The 16,879-nt window shown below is 39.9% G+C and overlaps 1 protein-coding gene across 9 annotated transcripts; it reads left to right on the top strand.

Moving 5' to 3' along the window:
* The first annotated feature begins 10,714 nt into the window (after window positions 1–10,714).
* LOC122054027 (flap endonuclease 1) lies at window positions 10,715–15,141 on the top strand. Of its 9 annotated transcripts, none has more exons than XM_042615889.1 (16): window positions 10,715–10,947; window positions 11,038–11,154; window positions 11,339–11,397; window positions 11,532–11,591; window positions 11,671–11,724; window positions 11,811–11,859; window positions 11,955–12,002; window positions 12,191–12,256; window positions 12,432–12,482; window positions 12,566–12,685; window positions 12,748–12,832; window positions 13,812–13,893; window positions 14,013–14,121; window positions 14,195–14,251; window positions 14,352–14,398; window positions 14,523–14,663. In XM_042615889.1, the coding sequence occupies exons 1-16, from the start codon at window positions 10,936–10,938 to the stop codon at window positions 14,539–14,541; spliced, it is 1,035 nt and encodes a 344-aa protein (XP_042471823.1). In that variant the 5' UTR covers window positions 10,715–10,935; the 3' UTR covers window positions 14,542–14,663. The 9 variants fall into 9 exon arrangements, with proteins under 9 accessions (XP_042471823.1, XP_042471828.1, XP_042471821.1 ...); XM_042615894.1 differs by having other exon boundaries at window positions 14,352–14,445; XM_042615887.1 differs by lacking the exons at window positions 14,352–14,398; window positions 14,523–14,663 and adding an exon at window positions 14,900–15,141.
* The last annotated feature ends 1,738 nt before the right edge of the window (window positions 15,142–16,879 follow it).

The raw sequence follows: 16,879 nt of genomic DNA, 5'->3' as shown, positions 1-16,879 counted from the left end.
CAATACATCTATATAACCATCAGTCCACATGGTTAGGAACATACATAAAATAGAAATAACATAACACGCAGTTTATATCATCAGCCCACTAGGCTGGAACAAAATAAACACAATCACGTAGTTTAATAAGCCTACACGGCTGAACGTAAACACACAACAACGGAAAACACAAAACAATACGAACATAAGACTAACAACGACACTAACAAAAATACCTGCAATCACCAGACTTGACTCTAAAATTCACATCGACTTATTGAAAAACAAAATACACAGAATCAACATACCACCCAAACAATAACAAAACCAAACAGAAAACTATCCTTTAGTGTGACGTTGGACTGGTAGCCGGGACTCTCCAAGCATCCATGACTCATCTACCTGTTACTTGGTGAAAGAAAACCAATTTGCGAGATGGTGAATATTGGAACTTAGCGGGTAAAAGAAAGATAGTGCATGAACATAATATACAAATAGAAAATGAGCCAAGAGTATACAGTCTTATAAAGGAAATAGCAGGTACTAAAATAGAACCATAATAAATGCTCATACCTAAAACCATAACCTAGGCTAGTAATAGAAGGTCAGAAGTAGTACTAATCTGCTACAATACTGCTCATAACTACAGAGAAAATATGTAAGGTATATACAAACTTCCAATAAGTAAACTAAGGACTAAACACCTACAACGAGGACATATCTCAACATAAGCAAGCATAGCAATATAAGTGAGCAATAGCCACATAAACTAATACCAGCAGCAGAAGCAAACAATGATAGCATTGTTGGAACCCCAAGGTTGTTTTGGTGTGATCAACAAGTTGAGTTAGGTCCTGCGTTGTTTCTAACCTTGTGTCTAAGTGTGCAGGAGCTTAGGAGCACAGGTACTCGAGCGGAAGACGCAGCAAGCGAGAAGGACGACACTCTGTGCGTCCGAGGGACGAGGTGCTGCGGAAGAGTACACCGGCGGACGAGAAGGAAGTGCGCGCGATGGTTCCGAGGTACGAAAGCCGGAGCGGAAGATTGCTCGGGGAGCAAGAGACGCAGCTAGCGCGAAGGTCGGCACGGGGTGCGACCGAGGGACGAAGTCTACGGATGAGTACCCTGGTGGACGAGAAGGAACACGCGGCAATTCCGAGGGACGAGAAGCCGGAGGGAAGCACGCTCGAGAAGACCGGAAGATGGGTTCGGGTGAGCCCTATTCAGGAAGGCCGAGATCACCCAAGCTAGCGGAGCCGGAGCGAACAGACCCGGACCAAGACGAGCCGAACTGAGACGAGTTGAACCGGAGTCAAAAAGTCAACTTATGTTGACCTTAGGGCTCCGGGCGCCTGGAACCGACCGGGGCGCCCGGAACCCTTCCGAGTGCCCGGAACCCTTCCGGGCGCCCGGAATCGACTTTTCAACAGGATCGAGTTTTGACTCGATCCGACCATTGGGGGATAAAATTTATCCCCCCCAGGGCGCCCGGAACCCTTCCAGGCGCCCCGACCAAGGCTATAAATATAGCCTTGGTCCAGAAGCTTTTCAACAACTGAGAACTCAAGCATTCTTTCTACACTTGTACGCTTTTCTGTTTTAAGCTTCTGTTGTGCGCTTCATTGCTGTAAAAGGCTTCTCCGCTTGAAGGAGATACTAGTGCTACGCTTTATTGGATTAACAACCTTCCCGGTTGTAACCAAGTAAATCTCGGTGTGCCTTTTACTCTTCTGCTTTTAGTTATTTCTCTTATTTTATGCAAGTGTCAGTTTAAGAGTTCGAGAAGGGTTGGTTTGTGTTTTGATTTCCTCAGGACTATTCAACCCCCCCTTCTAGCCGGCCCAACGGTCCTACAAGTGGTATCAGAGCCGAGACGCTTCAGGAGGACTAACCGCCGAACGAAGCATCCACCCGCCGAAATATGAAGGGGACTTCGCTACCTGGAAAAAACTGATGCAGGTATTTCTTACTACAGATATTGAATTATTTTTAACAATGAAATTTGGCTTTGAAGCTCCAGAGGACAAGGAAATAGATAAATAGACAAAAAAGGAGCAGGCCGACTTCGTGGCGAACGGCAAAGCAGAGTACCATCTGCTAAGTGTCCTTCCGCCTTAAGAAGTCAACAGGATCGGTAAATATAACTCCGCAAAGGAACTTTGGGAGAAGTTCCTCGAGCTGCATGAAGGTACGTCCGAAGCCAAGCTCGCTAGACGAGATCTGCTTCGAAATCAGCTCACCAGCCTGCGACTTGGGGAAGACGAGACAGTCGTACATCTGCACTCCAGAATAAAAGAAATCATCACCGGACTCACGAATTTCGGAGTAGAGGTAAGTAACCGAGATTCGCTCAGGTACGCTTTAAATTCCTTCCCTAGAAATTCAAAATGGGCATCACTAGTAGATGCATTTTACATTTCTAAAGATTTAGAAAAGACTTCATTAGAAGAATTCTTTTCACCATTTGAAGTGCATGAGTCAAGATGTGCAGGAATGAAGGAGCCTAAAAACAACGTCGCCCTCAAAGCCTCGAGAGACGAACCAGAATCTGAATCCTCTCTCGACGACGAGGAAATGGTAATGATGGTAAGAAGATTCAAGAAACTTTGTAAATCCAGATCTACTAACCATCCGCAGGGAAAGAAGAGAAGAACGATCCGCTGCTACCACTGCGACGAAGAAGGGCACGTCAAGGACAACTGCCCCAAGCTGAAGAACAAGGACAAGGAGAAGGGTAAGAAGCCTATCCAGAAGCGAAAGGCCCTAAAGGCGACGTGGGACGATACGTCGTCGGAGTCGGAAGTTGAGGCATTCTCCGGACTTGCTCTAATGGCTGTTGGTGCAAAATCCCTCAGGTCAAGGTTGACCTGGTTAACCAAGCTGAGTCTTGGTTTGGGTTTAGATGTTTGACAATAAGATATTGATCGAAGAAGAGTCAAGTAGGTCAAGGTTGACCGGATACTTGACTGGGAAGTCCTAACTGTCAAGTTAGGCAGAAGGAAGTCCTAGTGAGTGAAGCTAGGCAGAAGGAAATCCTAGTGAGTGAAGCTAGGTGAAAGTCCTAGTGAGTGAAGCTAGGCAGAAGGAAATCCTAGTGAGTGAAGCTAGGTGAAAGTCCTGGTGAGTGAAGCCAGGTGAAAGTCCTAGTGAGTGAAGCTAGGCAGATGGAAAACCCTAGTGAGTGAAGCTAGGTGAAAGTCCTGGTGAGTGAAGCCAGGCAAGGAAGGAAATCCAGATGGATCAAGGATGATCGGACATCTGGTGTTGGGAAGTCTAAGTAGGTCAAAGGATTGACTGGATACTTGGCAAGGAAGGAAGTCCAGATGGGTCAAGGTTGACCGGACATCCGGTGGAACTCCAAGTAGGTCAATGGACCGGATACTTGACACGACGAGTAAAAGTCCAAGTGGGTCAAAGGGATTGACCGGACACTTGGTGGGGAGTCCTAGCAGGTCAAGGGTGACCAGATGCGAGGCATGATGTACCAACAGTCAAGGTTGACCGGATGTTGGTTAGGAAGGATTGGGACTTGATTTTGGGCAAAACCAGGTCGGATCGATCCGTGGATCGATCCAGGTGATCGATCGGTGGATCGATCCGATCATTCCAATCGAACTTCCGGATCGATCCGTGGATCGATCCAGGTCCCGATCGATCGGCCGATCGATCGGGCGATCTTCGCGCGCGATAAGCGCCGGATCGATCCGTGGATCGATCGGAGCTTCTGAAATGGTCGGATCGATCCGTGGATCGATCCAGCCTCCCGATCGATTCGGATCATTTGAATCGATCGGGATCCGACCGCTGGCGCTGGTTTAAAGCGAGCGTGGTCTTCGGCATCGCTACGAGCTCTTCTCAGATTCATTCCAGCTCCTCCACAACTCTCTACAAGCACGTGATCGCCAGTTCTTGAAGGTTCTTGGAGGCTTTCCAAGTCAAGAGGCGGATCTATTGCAAGAGGAAGAAGTTAGGGTTAGGGTTTTTACTGCACATCTTGTAAGCTTTTGCTTAACTTGTATTTCCCTTTCTTCTTCTTGTACTGAGAGTCTTGTAGGGCTTCTCCGCCCTCGGTAGTTACCGAAAAGGAGTGTTTCATAGTGGAGGGTGCGTGCGTGGTGTGGATCCTTGGACTAGTCACCTCTTGTGAGGTGGATACCAAGTAAACCAACCTTGTTAGCGTTGTGTGATTTGTTTCTGTATTTTCCGCTGCATATCCTTGAAGAAACAAGCAACGCCAAGCGACGAGCTATTCACCCCCCCTCTAGCTACTTTTGGTCCTAACAATGGCAAGTCATCAAGACGAAGACTGCGAGTCGACCTCTTCCGAAATGAGCATCGAGAGCATCGATGAAGGGGGAGCTTCGTCAGAAGAAAGCAGTAGTTCAGGGGGAGATACGGACAACGAACTCGACAAGGTAAGTCAGGTACGTTCTCTTCCTCCGGATAAACTTTATAAATTTATTAAGTTATTAACTAAAGACTGCTGTAAATTAGAAAGAGAAATAAAAAATTTAAAAATAATTTTAGCTAAATCCTGCCCTCTAGAAGAATTAGATAAATCAAATTTGGAAAATGAAAAATTGAAACTTGAAAATAATGATTTGAAAATTCAAGTAGATAATTTGAAAAATTATGCTTGTTCATCTAATTCTAGAAAAATAAAAAATTTAAATTGGTATTATAGATATCACCCGAGATAAATTAAGAATATCTCTAGAAAATATGTCCCTAAGAAATTTTTAATTAATCCAGTAGGCTGGAACCTTTATTGGGTTCCTAAATCTTGCTTAATCTAAATTTTATAATTAAAATTAGCGCTTTTCAGTGAGAAAATTAAACAAAGAATTTCTTTATGAGGTTTTGTCAAGGAAGTGGTTGTTGCTCCAATAACCAAGAAGGCCTAGTGCCTCGCCACGACCTGGAAGCCAAAATATTGAAATAAATGTTTAATTAACTTACTAATAAAGCATTAATACAAGAATTAATTAGTGCTTTAAAAAGGGTTATTCAAAACATTTTATTTCAATTTAGAAATTTACTTAGAATTTTTTTTACTTAGTCATTTGTTTTTTTTAAAAAAAAAATGTGCTTAAAAATTCTCAAAAATCATTTCTTCTTAAGTTAAAAGATTTTTCTGAAATTATAAATTTATGCTCAAATTACTTAGAAATTTTTTTAGAAATATTTTTCAAAATAATTCTTGCAAAAACTTAAAATTATTATCATGAATTTATTTTAAATATTTTTTCTTTAATCCTTAGATTGTTTTTTGGAACCCCATTTTTTTGTGATCAAAGGGGGAGAAGGGAAAGTATAAGTCTAGGGGGAGGTAGATAGATTTTTTTTTTTTTTTCTATCTTTTTGTACTTAAATTGCAACTTAAGTTAAGTTACTTAAAGTCTATTTTACCCTATCTTAACTTGGGTTGATCACACCAAAAAGGGGGAGATTGTTGGAACCCCAAGGTTGTTTTGGTGTGATCAACAAGTTGAGTTAGGTCCTACGTTGTTTCTAACCTTGTGTCTAAGTGTGCAGGAGCTTAGGAGCACAGGTACTCGAGCGGAAGACGCAGCAAGCGAGAAGGACCGCACTCTGTGCTTCCGAGGGATGAGGTGCTGCGGAAGAGTACACCGGCGGACGAGAAGGAAGTGCGCGCGGTGGTTCCGAGGTACGAAAGCCGGAGCGGAAGATTGCTCGGGGTGCAAGAGACGCAGCTAGCGCGAAGGTCGGCACGGGGTGCGACCGAGGGATGAAGTCTACGGATGAGTACCCTGGTGGACGAGAAGGAACACGCGGTAATTCCGAGGGACGAGAAGCCGGAGGGAAGCACGCTCGAGAAGACCGGAAGATGGGTTCGGGTGAGCCCTATTCCGGAAGGCCGAGATCACCTAAGCTAGCGGAGTCGGAGCGAACAGACCCGGACCAAGACGAGCCGAACTGAGACGAGTTGAACCGGAGTCGAAAAGTCAACTTATGTTGACCTTAGGACTCCGGGCGCCCGGAATCGACTTTTCAACAGGATCGAGTTTTGACTCGATCCGACCGTTGGGGGATAAAATTTATCCCCCCAGGGCGCTCGGAACCCTTCCAGGCGCCCCGACCAAGGCTATAAATATAGCCTTGGTCCAGAAGCTTTTCAACAACTGAGAACTCAAGCATTCTTTCTACACTTGTACGCTTTTCTGTTTTAAGCTTCTGTTGTGCGCTTCATTGCTGTAAAATGCTTCTCCGCCTGAAGGAGATACTAGTGCTACGCTTTCTTGGATTAACAACCTTCCCGGTTGTAACCAAGTAAATCTCGGTGTGCCTTTTACTCTTCTGCTTTTAGTTATTTCTCTTATTTTATGCAAGTGTCAGTTTAAGAGTTCGAGAAGGGTTGGCTTGTGTTTTGATTTCCTCAGGGCTATTCAACCCCCCCTTCTAGCCGGCCCAACGGTCCTACAAGCATAAGCTAGTAACAGCAACAAAAGTAGCAACAACAGCATCAGCAAATATAACGATAACAGCGTATGCACGGATGATCACCCCGCCCACCTCTCTGCACCATGACCCCTGTATGGTCGAGAGGCCGGATTGATGATAACTGTACCACCCAAAGGCCGCCACTCTCTCGAGTGACCGGATGGACAGGTGCTGAGTAGCTAACTAGCTACACAGCGAAGGGAGTCCCTGCTACTCGTAACTCTAGCTACCACTACCCAAGAGTGACTGAGTGTGGCACGACAGGACAAGCGATATCTCCTCCAGCTACCACTACCCATGAGTGGCCGAGTGTGCGGCGCGGCCCGACGACTCACTCCCCCACTAGGAAGAAGTGGTCGCCTGCATGCATACAATGACATGACGCGCACAATGCAGCAGTCATCATATATATATAAACAGGAAACGGAGTATGCTACATAAAGCCAACATGCTCAATAAGGTATATAAACATACAACATTCAAAGCAAATAAACATGGTATCTATTACCTATATATCCATTATCTAATATCTAGTATCTGGTGTCTAGTATCTGCTAAATATCATATAGACAACAATATGAGACTGTATAGATATAGAAACGAATATCTCAAAGGTTTTGAGTAGAAGTATTAAGCATAGGAAAAGTTACAAGTGGAGTCAAGGTAAAGCAGTCCTTATTAAAAATAGCTCATGCACTAAGTTCAAGTAACTAAAGAATCAAGATAAGAAGTACCCGCCTTAATATGTAGATCATGCTGACACAACTCCCATGTCGAGATGCTCGTATCGAATCGACGTCCTGCAAATCACATACTAAACAATTTAACTATTCACATATGCAACGACTAGCTAAACTAAATCTCATTCTAATTAGGGGAAACCTTAATCGAACATAACATTCGATTAACCTCCCCTACTCAATGTTTAGGTTTTACTAATATGATTCATCACTTAGACTAGAGTTAAATCAGTTCAACACTAATCGATCTATCATCCATTGATAACAATTCCCATTTCTAGAACTATAATTAATCCAATGCAACCAAACCAAATTCTTCCCTGCATTAAACCAAAATTCTATATCTTACCCCTCCCCCCCAATCAAACCACCTTCCAAATTTCAGATCCTAATTCGACTTAGTAATATAACCTAGTTAATTAGCTTGAACGACAAACTTAGGTAAACTGAAGTTATTACCTTATGACCTCTCCTTCGATGGTAGTTCACGGTGGTCGGTGGTGAAGTTAGGATTTGCTCGCGGTTGCAATGCGGCAACGAGCACAACTATGTTCCATAGCCATAGCAGATGCGATTGGCAAAGAGGGCAACACTGATTTCTGACCAACCAGGAAAGGACACTATGGGAGGGCGGCTGGTTGCACGTGGGTAGAGAAAATATGGTGGTCGGCGCAGAGGTGAGAAGCTGAGGCAAAGGGATCCGATGACCGAGGAGCAAGGAGGAAATCATCGAGATGGCAGCATGGTGGGTCGGTTGTGCCGTACCTTGCGAAGACGCCAGGAAGAGAGGGTGGTCGCAACTCCGACAGTGGCGTCGGGGTCACGGCAGCAGCGGGTTTTGAAGCAGCGAGAGGAAGTGGCGACGGTCATCATTAGCGAGAAGTTGCGGAGGTTAGGGCACGGCGAAGAGGGGAAGAGGATTGCGGCTGTGGCTTAGCGGCTAGAGGCGAGGGGATCGCGAGAGGGGAAGCCGCGTGAGGGAGAGATCGCCGGTACTGGTGTGGGATCTCGCGAGAGGGAGAGGGGAAAGACAGCGGTGTCGGTGATGGGGTTGGGGAAGATGGAGTTTGACAGGGGTTTTGGAAGTTAGGGCACGAAAATTAAACTTTATAACTTAGGACTTGTAAATTAAACCTTAGATTTGTTTCTCAAACAACTTCCACCTCCGGGTATTCCAAACAGGATTTTTTCTCGAGCCCATAAGTGCACACTCTCTAAATACGTCATACGAGCTCTAATTAAATCTTAGAAAATTTTTAAAAATTCCATTAAGGTTATTCGTCCAATAACCCTTATTATTTAATTATTATCTGATTTGGTATTTTACAATAAATGAGGTGATAAAGGGACATCGAGTAAGTAGAAGGTAATAACAACACCACTCAAGATCTTAAAAGATTGGGGAATAAGTTGGTGTAAGGGAAGCTTGAAATAGCGGATAACATCAACAAAAAAGGGATGTAGAGGAAATTGAAGGCCAGATAGGACTTGTTCCTTGAAGATCGCAATGCTCTCTGGTGGACGACGGTGAGGGCGGTCTTCTGGGGTAGGTAGGTCTATGTAGGAAGGAATGTCATAGTTCGTCTGGAGTTCATAAGCTTTATGGAGGGTGAAACTGGAAGAAAATTGAGTATATCACTCACTATACCTCGACATATTGGAGAGAAAGGATTGTTAAGGTTAAAAAGGAGAAGAATAAAGAGTCGGGGGAAAGATGATGAGGTCTTAGGATTTTTTTCTCAAATGTTTATAAAGATTCTTCAAAAAGACTAGTTAAGGAAAGTCGTTGGATCCTAACAGTGTAAAGGGCGGGATCAACTATGAGCCGTTAGATGATCAAGTAAGGCGGTGGATACAATACCAAAGGTACATATATGATGTCAAGTACACATGTGCCACCAATAGGAAGTCGATGCCGATAATCGAGGCAACGCGTCACCGCTTAGATGACCGGGAGTAAGTTTAAGGATCAAAAGTCGGATGGACATTGAATGGTTATAGAAGTTACTGACCTTTAATATTCTCAGATGAATAACACATATTATAATCTTTATATTCTATGAGTATAGGGATAAACCCGGCCAGCCGTTAAAAGCTAAGCAGGTGCCAAGTCTGGGTAAAAATTTACATGGGTAAGAATAAACTCGGTTAGTAGTTAGCGGTAAAGTGAACTATAGGCCCTAGCAAAAACAAACTCGGGCTGAAATGAAGTCTTTAGATGTTAAGAGTCGAGTGAAAGTTAATTCTAAATGAGGATAGGTATAAGTATGAATAACTATGTTTAGCTAGTAAAAAATAAATACATAGTAAGTTAAACAAACTTTAAGGAAAAATTAATTTATCTTTGCTTAATTATCTAAATTTTCATTTGTTAATGTTTGAAAGTTAGTAGTGAATCATATTGGTATCTGAAATATTATCAGAAGTTATGAAAATGGTAGTGTTTGAATTACTGAAGGATTTCTTGATACAACAATACATAGGAAATTACATCAGTTTAGGAAATAGGTCAGAGAGTCTGTTCCTAAATAACCTTCTATGATCTGGAAAATTAATAGGATGTTCAGATACCAAATATCCCTTCTCCCTTAGTTGTTCTATAGCCCCCTCAGCTCCGTGAGTAAATGAAGATGACTGATTTGATCCTATAAAAATTTTCTATTGGCCACTAAGATAAATCTCTTATAAAGATTCATTCAAACAGTTAATGTTCATTTATTATTCCATTAGAGAAAAATTTCTATGGTACAATATAGTTAGAATTCAAATCTTAAATATCTGATTAATTATTTAAAAAATCTAACTACATAGCTCGACAAGGGACAATTATTTTGATTTCATATTCATAGAAGAGTAATTAACACTATTTGATCTTGAGGAATGTGAAATATCCTCGAGGGTAAGAGTAGATTAGAAATTTCTCTCAAGGAAGCATCTAAAAGAGCATCTAAGGGAGCATCTAAGAGTCCATCATCCGTATCACCATCCAGAGGCAAGAGGACATGATGGTAGCCAACTGTTCTTTTAAGTTAAACAAATCATTCTTAAGCTAAATAAATCATCGAATGAGTTGAAGAATCACTCTAATATGTGAATTTGTATGTGCAAAATTGTTACAGAGTATCTCAAGAGTTTGAGATGGGGAAGCTAAATTAATTTATTATAGTAAAAGAGAGTTATATTTATTCACACGTCTCTCACAATTTATCTTTAGATTATATGAAAAAAAAAAATTATATGATCAAATTCTATCAAATTTACTATCATCCCTAAATTGAATTTAAAATTTTAGAAGAGAAGAAGAGGCAATGAATGTGAATAAGTTAGTATTTTGTCTCTCCTAACTACAAAATTAATAAATTATAGATGAATGACTATTATTTCATTTCTATTAGATGATTCAATTGTTATTAATTTCAGTCTACTAATTCAATTGTTCTATTAGATAGTGTAGTCCATGGTGCGACATCAGAGGTTAATTGGGCCTAATTGGGCCGCAGTGGCAAAATCGCGGTTTATTGTGAATTAACGGATCATTTGGAGTTGGCATCGCACTCAAACTGCTTAGTCTGCTAGGGTTCCGTTCGATTTGGACCTTCGGATTGAAAGGGGAGGAAGGGCAGGGGTTGAAGATCACAAGAGACCAGAACGAGGCGGGAAAGGCCCAAAGATAGCAACTCTTCTTTCCCATTTTCACCATCTCCATCGCCGTCTCCTCCGTGAGCTACACCCAAGCCTCTCCCTCGAGATCGCCATGGGGATAAAGGTAGGCTTTCGCATCCATATGCCTCTTCGATTGTCACCCTCACTTACTTTGCCATGGCGTCGTTATTGCTCGCTGTCGCTTTGCCGGTAGGGTTTGACGAAGCTCCTTGCGGACCACGCTCCCAAAGCTATGAAGGAACAGAAGTTTGAGAGTTATTTCGGCCGGAAGATTGCAATTGACGCTAGCATGAGCGTGTACCAGTTCCTTGTCCGTGACTTATGTTTAGTCTTTTTTTTCTTCTTATTTTTTGAATTATGCTTTTGGATATGCCATCCTCTTCTCGAGTTAGGGTTTAAGGTTTTAGATAGTGGCTATTGAGCTTTTGGCTCCTGTTTGTACCCACACTTCCCTCCCTCAAATTTATAACTTGATGCCATTTTCTTGCGCCCAGATTGTTGTCGGAAGAACTGGCATGAACACTCTCACTAACCAGACTGGTGAAGTTACACGGTGATCTTACACTTCTATTCCATCTTGTTGTTGATGATAAATGTTAAAAGTGCTCTAATTTTGAGAAAAATCTATGCTTGACTTGGACTTCTTTATTTCTTCTTCTACTCTTGACATTTTGTATGGCCGATAAGTCATTTGCAAGGGATGTTCAATCGAACTATCAGATTATTAGAAGCAGGTATCGAGCCAGTGTAAGTCCATTTGCATGTCTAAATATCATTTTGTTTCTCATTTAGCCACCATATTTTATTATCATCTTTGTGATGCCAGATATGTATTTGACGGTCAACCTCCAGAGCTGAAGAAACAAGAATTTGCCAAAAGGCTAGTCTTTACAGTTTTGTAATTGTCCCTCTCCTTTTTTAATATTGCAAGATAATGATAATCTGGAAGCTTATTTTATTCTTTAGATATTCAAAGAGGGAAGATGCAACTAACGATCTGAACACAGCAATTGAGGTCATTGATTGTGCATAACAAGTACCTTTATTGGGACTCTTTAGTGTGCTAAAATTTTTTTTGCTGTCTTAGTTGGTTACATTTGCTGTTTGCAGATTAGTGATCTGGAGGGAATTGAAAAGCACAGCAAAAGGACTGTCAAGGTAATCTTTGATATTGCTATTTTATTGGAAATTATCATGAGGATCTTATTGATTATGATGCAATTAGCATGAAGTTAGCATGCTAATTATCTGTTTCCTTCATATGTAACATAGTTTTTTCTTTAAATATATTTTGAACTTTCAAATTACTTGAAGAATTTGATTCCAGTAGCTGAGTTTTTTCACAGGTAACCAAGCAACATCATGAAGATTGTAAACGTCTCTTAAGACTGATGGGTGTGCCTACTATTGAGGTAAACTAGTCCACTTTCACTTATTGAATTCTTTATCCTTGCTACAAGAATTTGAACTAACAATGACACAGTTTTGCTTTCTCTCGCAACATTTCCTAAAACTGCATGCAATTGCTTAATATACAAGTATTGTATCTCTTATTTTAGAAGCTAAACTCATCTTTCTGATCTAAAGGCACCGTGTGAAGCAGAAGCTCAATGCACAGCTCTTTGCAAAAGTGACAAGGTAAAATGATGCAATGTAACACATTCTATTTTGTTTTTTTAACTTTAATATCCTAAATGTATTTGTTTATTATCAATCTCTAGGTGTTTGCGGTTGCCTCAGAAGACATGGATACTTTAACTTTTGGGGCACCGAGGTTTCTCCGTTATTTAATGGATCCTAGTTCCAGAAAAATCCCTGTGATGGAATTTGAAGTTTCAAAGGTATATTTATTCTGCTTATTGCTAATTGAATTACTGTATTTATTCTCATCCTTGTTTTTCAGGTTCTTGAAGAGCTAAGACTCACTATGGATCAGTTCATTGATTTGTGTATTCTCTCTGGATGTGATTATTGTGATAGCATTAAAGGTAAACTTTCTTATGAGATATTGTACATTCAACAAGTTTAACATACAAGGCAAGTACTCTACCGTTTACTGTGTACAAAATTTGATAACTAATGTTCATTCAAATCTCTAGTATGATAATGCTTGTGTAGTTGAATATGGTGTCAGTACTGCAACTGTTCCATGTCTATGTCACTTGGACTTGATATAGTGTTCAACATGAGTATGTTCGCAATCTTTGACATGGCTATTTTTACAAATTTGTACATGTGTTCAATAGGATTAGTGATTGTTCACTCTTAGTGTCACTGTTTGAGTGTCATTATCCAAGTATTTATATCCAACACAGATTTGGGTAGTTATTTCATGCTTTGGAAATTTCTATTTTTTTAAAAATGTTTGGTTGAAGGAAAAAAAAAAACTCTGCTTCTGCATTTGATGTTCCATGAAATAAATTATACACATCATACAGTGATGCTATTTTCAAAAATGTTTTCACAACCTTTCTATTTAATTGGTATTGTTTTTATTGATTTGTTTATGCTATCGTTTATTATTTTTCCTACAAAAGATTTGATCCATTACAACTCTTTTGGGTTTGATGATCGAAATTGCATCATTCTGTAAAAGCAATTTTATTATATTGCCAAGTTTTATGCCATGTTTGTACTCTCCTTTAAAATTGTGTGATACCATCCTCGGTTATGCTAGTTATCCTTTTTCATGATTTGAGCATCTAGAAGTTGTGTCAACAAAAACAAAATAATGTTGCTAACCTTTCTATAGTAGCATTTTAGGTTTTAGGTTCTTTATGCATTTTTGTTATGGTCTTTGTTTCCAGAACTCATCTTTATGTGCGTTAGACATTCATTGGTTTTTTTATTTCTTCTCCCTAGAATGTATATTTTTTAATATGTAAATAATATACATAGCAGCTTTTTTTATTACTATTTTCTTTTGTAACTTTCTTTGCAATGTTGCTAAACGAATGACTCTGTCAGGCATTGGAGGACAAACTGCTTTGAAGCTCATCCGTCAGCATAGTTGCATAGAGCATATCTTGGAGAACATAAACAAAGAAAGGTGCTCCAAAAGATTTAGTTGCATCACCTTCAATTGTTGTGGTTTTGTAAAAATTAAGATCCATCAGGATTTTGATGTGGTCCTTGTGGTTTCTCTTATAAAACTTGGTATAATTATAGATATAAAATTCCTGAAGAGTGGCCGTATCAAGAAACTCGACGTTTGTTCAAAGAACCAAATGTGACCATGGACGTTCCAGAACTAAAGTGGATAGCTCCAGATGAGGAGGTAGTAATGAAAATTAATTACGTGCCAATAAGTCCATTAGGCATCTTTACCCAGTATTCCTCTCTCTTATCAGGGTCTTCTGAGCTTTCTGGTGAATGAAAATGGATTCAACAGTGATCGAGTTGCTAAGGTATTGGTCCTCTTCATAGTGATTTCTTCTTTGCTAATAGTTGATTATGGAAGTCCCTATATTAAACTGTTTGTTAATCTCAGCTCCTAAAATTTTCTAGGCAATAGAAAAAATTAAATCGGCCAAGAACAAATCTTCCCAGGGCCGGTAGGATCTTTTGCTATCTTGTCTGAACTGTGTTGCTTATGATCAATGTAATCATTTTGCTCTTTCATATGATTAGAATGAAAATTTTGCTTGTATTGGTCATCTATGATCTTTTCTATGATAGGTGGTCAAGATATACATAGAGAGAGAGAGGATACTTGTGGCTAGATAATATTTGTTTAGTGTCATTTTATTATTATTTTTTGTTGCCTTGTATTGTAACCATTCTAAAGTTTAACCAAGATGAAACATTTTAAGAGTTAAACCCTGTTGTAAGGGATAGGTCAACTGTGACCTATTTTGGTTGGCATCAATGGGCAAAATTTTTAACCACATTATATATTGTGTTGGTTCTGTATATACATTTTTATTTATATAAAAATTCACTATGCTTGATACTCCTGGCAAGTTAACATGGAAGAGGCCATTTGTAGAAGGTAAATTGCCTTCATGATGTACAAGTGATGATGGGTAGTGATGGAGTCATTTCCACTCGCGCAGGATTTCCCTCTCCTTCCTCCTGGATTGTGGTGGCATTCGTCCTCCGGTGTGTCTTGTGAATTGAAGCTTGTCGGTTGAGAGTTGATGTTGTTGGCGTAGTTGCTCCGATGGTTAAGTTAGAGATGGGGTGAGTAGGGAAGGCTCGTGTACGCGAGGGAGTTTCAAAAGCTCACAGAGAATGATTAGGAGAAGAAAATCATATTTTTATTTACCTGTGTAGAATCGTATATAGCCATGGGCGTGGGAGATCGATCCATATAGAGCCTTAAGCAGGTTATGTGGACAATTGTATAAGCGAGGCACCAGCCAACTACACAAGCAGGCTGTTGCATAAGGGGTGGCAACCATCCATCTGGACTATTGGTGTTATCTGATCGTTAACTTGACGTCGCTCTGTGTTTAACCTTGTTGTAATTGATTTTTTGTTAGGATATGTCAGAGGTTGGTGTTCCAGACTGCTTGCTCGACTAAGGTCACTTGGGTAGAGAAGGTCGGGGCTCAAGGGGCCTCTGTTGTTGTGAAGGGCGTTTGCTAGGACAATCCGATTGGGTTCAGTCGGGCTGTAGGATTTCCTGGGTCTTATTTACACAGTTGCATTTAACTTAGTTGCAACCTAGTAACTCAGTTGCTAAGATCATGAATCGTTAGTGTGGCGGCTGGTTAATAATGTACTGGTTAACCAACTAAGCTCTGTATAAGATTTAACTGTACCTGAGCTATTCAAATAAACAATCTCAATATCGACGAATATTAGCGTTAGAAGAAAGGAACAAAGCTTAAATGCTGTTTAGCAGCAGTTTAGTAATTTAGAGATTGATCATATGGAAACTAATCCAATTCAGAAATGTTCATATATACAAAAAAAGAGTAAAGTAATTAAGCAGTCGCCGGAACTTTCTTGGGCCACAGCGAACGATATCAAAGAAAAGGCTGGAGGTTAAATATATTTGCATTAACAAAAAAAAAACACTTTTCTTTGTCAATTTGTGTTGAATTTAGGCCATTAAACGAAAGTATTTTCTTCAACTATATATGATATACAAATTAAAAGTTGATATTACTTATTCCAAACAGTCTGGTAGTATGGTTTCATGGTAAATTACTTCTCCTTTGAAAGTATGATGATGTTTTGTGAATGATGATGTTTTGGAAAAATTGTCACTTAGGTTAAATGATGTTTTTTGGATTAAATACATACCAACCACAATTTAAAAAAACATTTGAAATTAGATTATAATTGCCTTTGATACTATTAAATAACCTTAGAATTGTATTGCATCATGCTGTGTATGTCTAAATTCGATTTCGATGTGTGTAAACATGGCCGTGACTTCGTTAATGTTGCTGGGCATTGGCACGGGTCATCCGAGCCTATGCCAATGCCAACCTAGGCCCGAACCTAGGTCGACCCATTTTTAATGTATATAGATGTTTTAGTTTTTTTAATATAATAATAATTGTTTATATTGATACTTCACCGTCTTTTAGATCCGATCACATATTATCAAATTTTACAAGCTTTAGAGTCCATGATCAAAATCAATTTTAGGGTTTTGAAATCGTATAATTAATAGCATTAATTTAGATCCTACAAGGCCGTCATGGCTAAGAAAAAAAGACAAAACAAACAAACACATACATAAGCTTGTTCATCCCTTAATTAATAATGGAACATGAAGCCTTTGTGTAAAAACTAAATATAATTTGGAAGACAATGATTCTCCAAAATAAATTAATTTATAAAAACAAAGTTATTTCGTTCTTGGAAGATTAAAATGCCAAGCAAATTAAAGGAGATCGAACACAGATCGATCGCATGTTTGCCAAAACTTGCGCTCATTAATCTTTTATAAATCAAAGGATGATGATAACTTCCTACCAAGGAAGAATGATACTCGAAACCCTAACTAATTACAACAACTTACAAAGTGGAAGAATAATGAGAATCTGAAAGAGTTAGTTAACATGAACCCTAATTAC

This window comes from Zingiber officinale, chromosome 1B, assembly GCF_018446385.1.
Source record: "Zingiber officinale cultivar Zhangliang chromosome 1B, Zo_v1.1, whole genome shotgun sequence".
NCBI lineage: Eukaryota > Viridiplantae > Streptophyta > Magnoliopsida > Zingiberales > Zingiberaceae > Zingiber > Zingiber officinale.
This window is presented reverse-complemented; position numbering and strand designations above follow the sequence as displayed.

Excerpts from the sequence above, each read along its gene's own strand:
- LOC122054027 (XM_042615882.1), top strand. Across the intron at positions 12,003-12,190 it reads ACAGCAAAAGGACTGTCAAG|GTAACCAAGCAACATCATGA; the intron begins GTAATCTTTGAT and ends GTTTTTTCACAG. Across the intron at positions 14,122-14,194 it reads GGATAGCTCCAGATGAGGAG|GGTCTTCTGAGCTTTCTGGT; the intron begins GTAGTAATGAAA and ends CTCTCTTATCAG.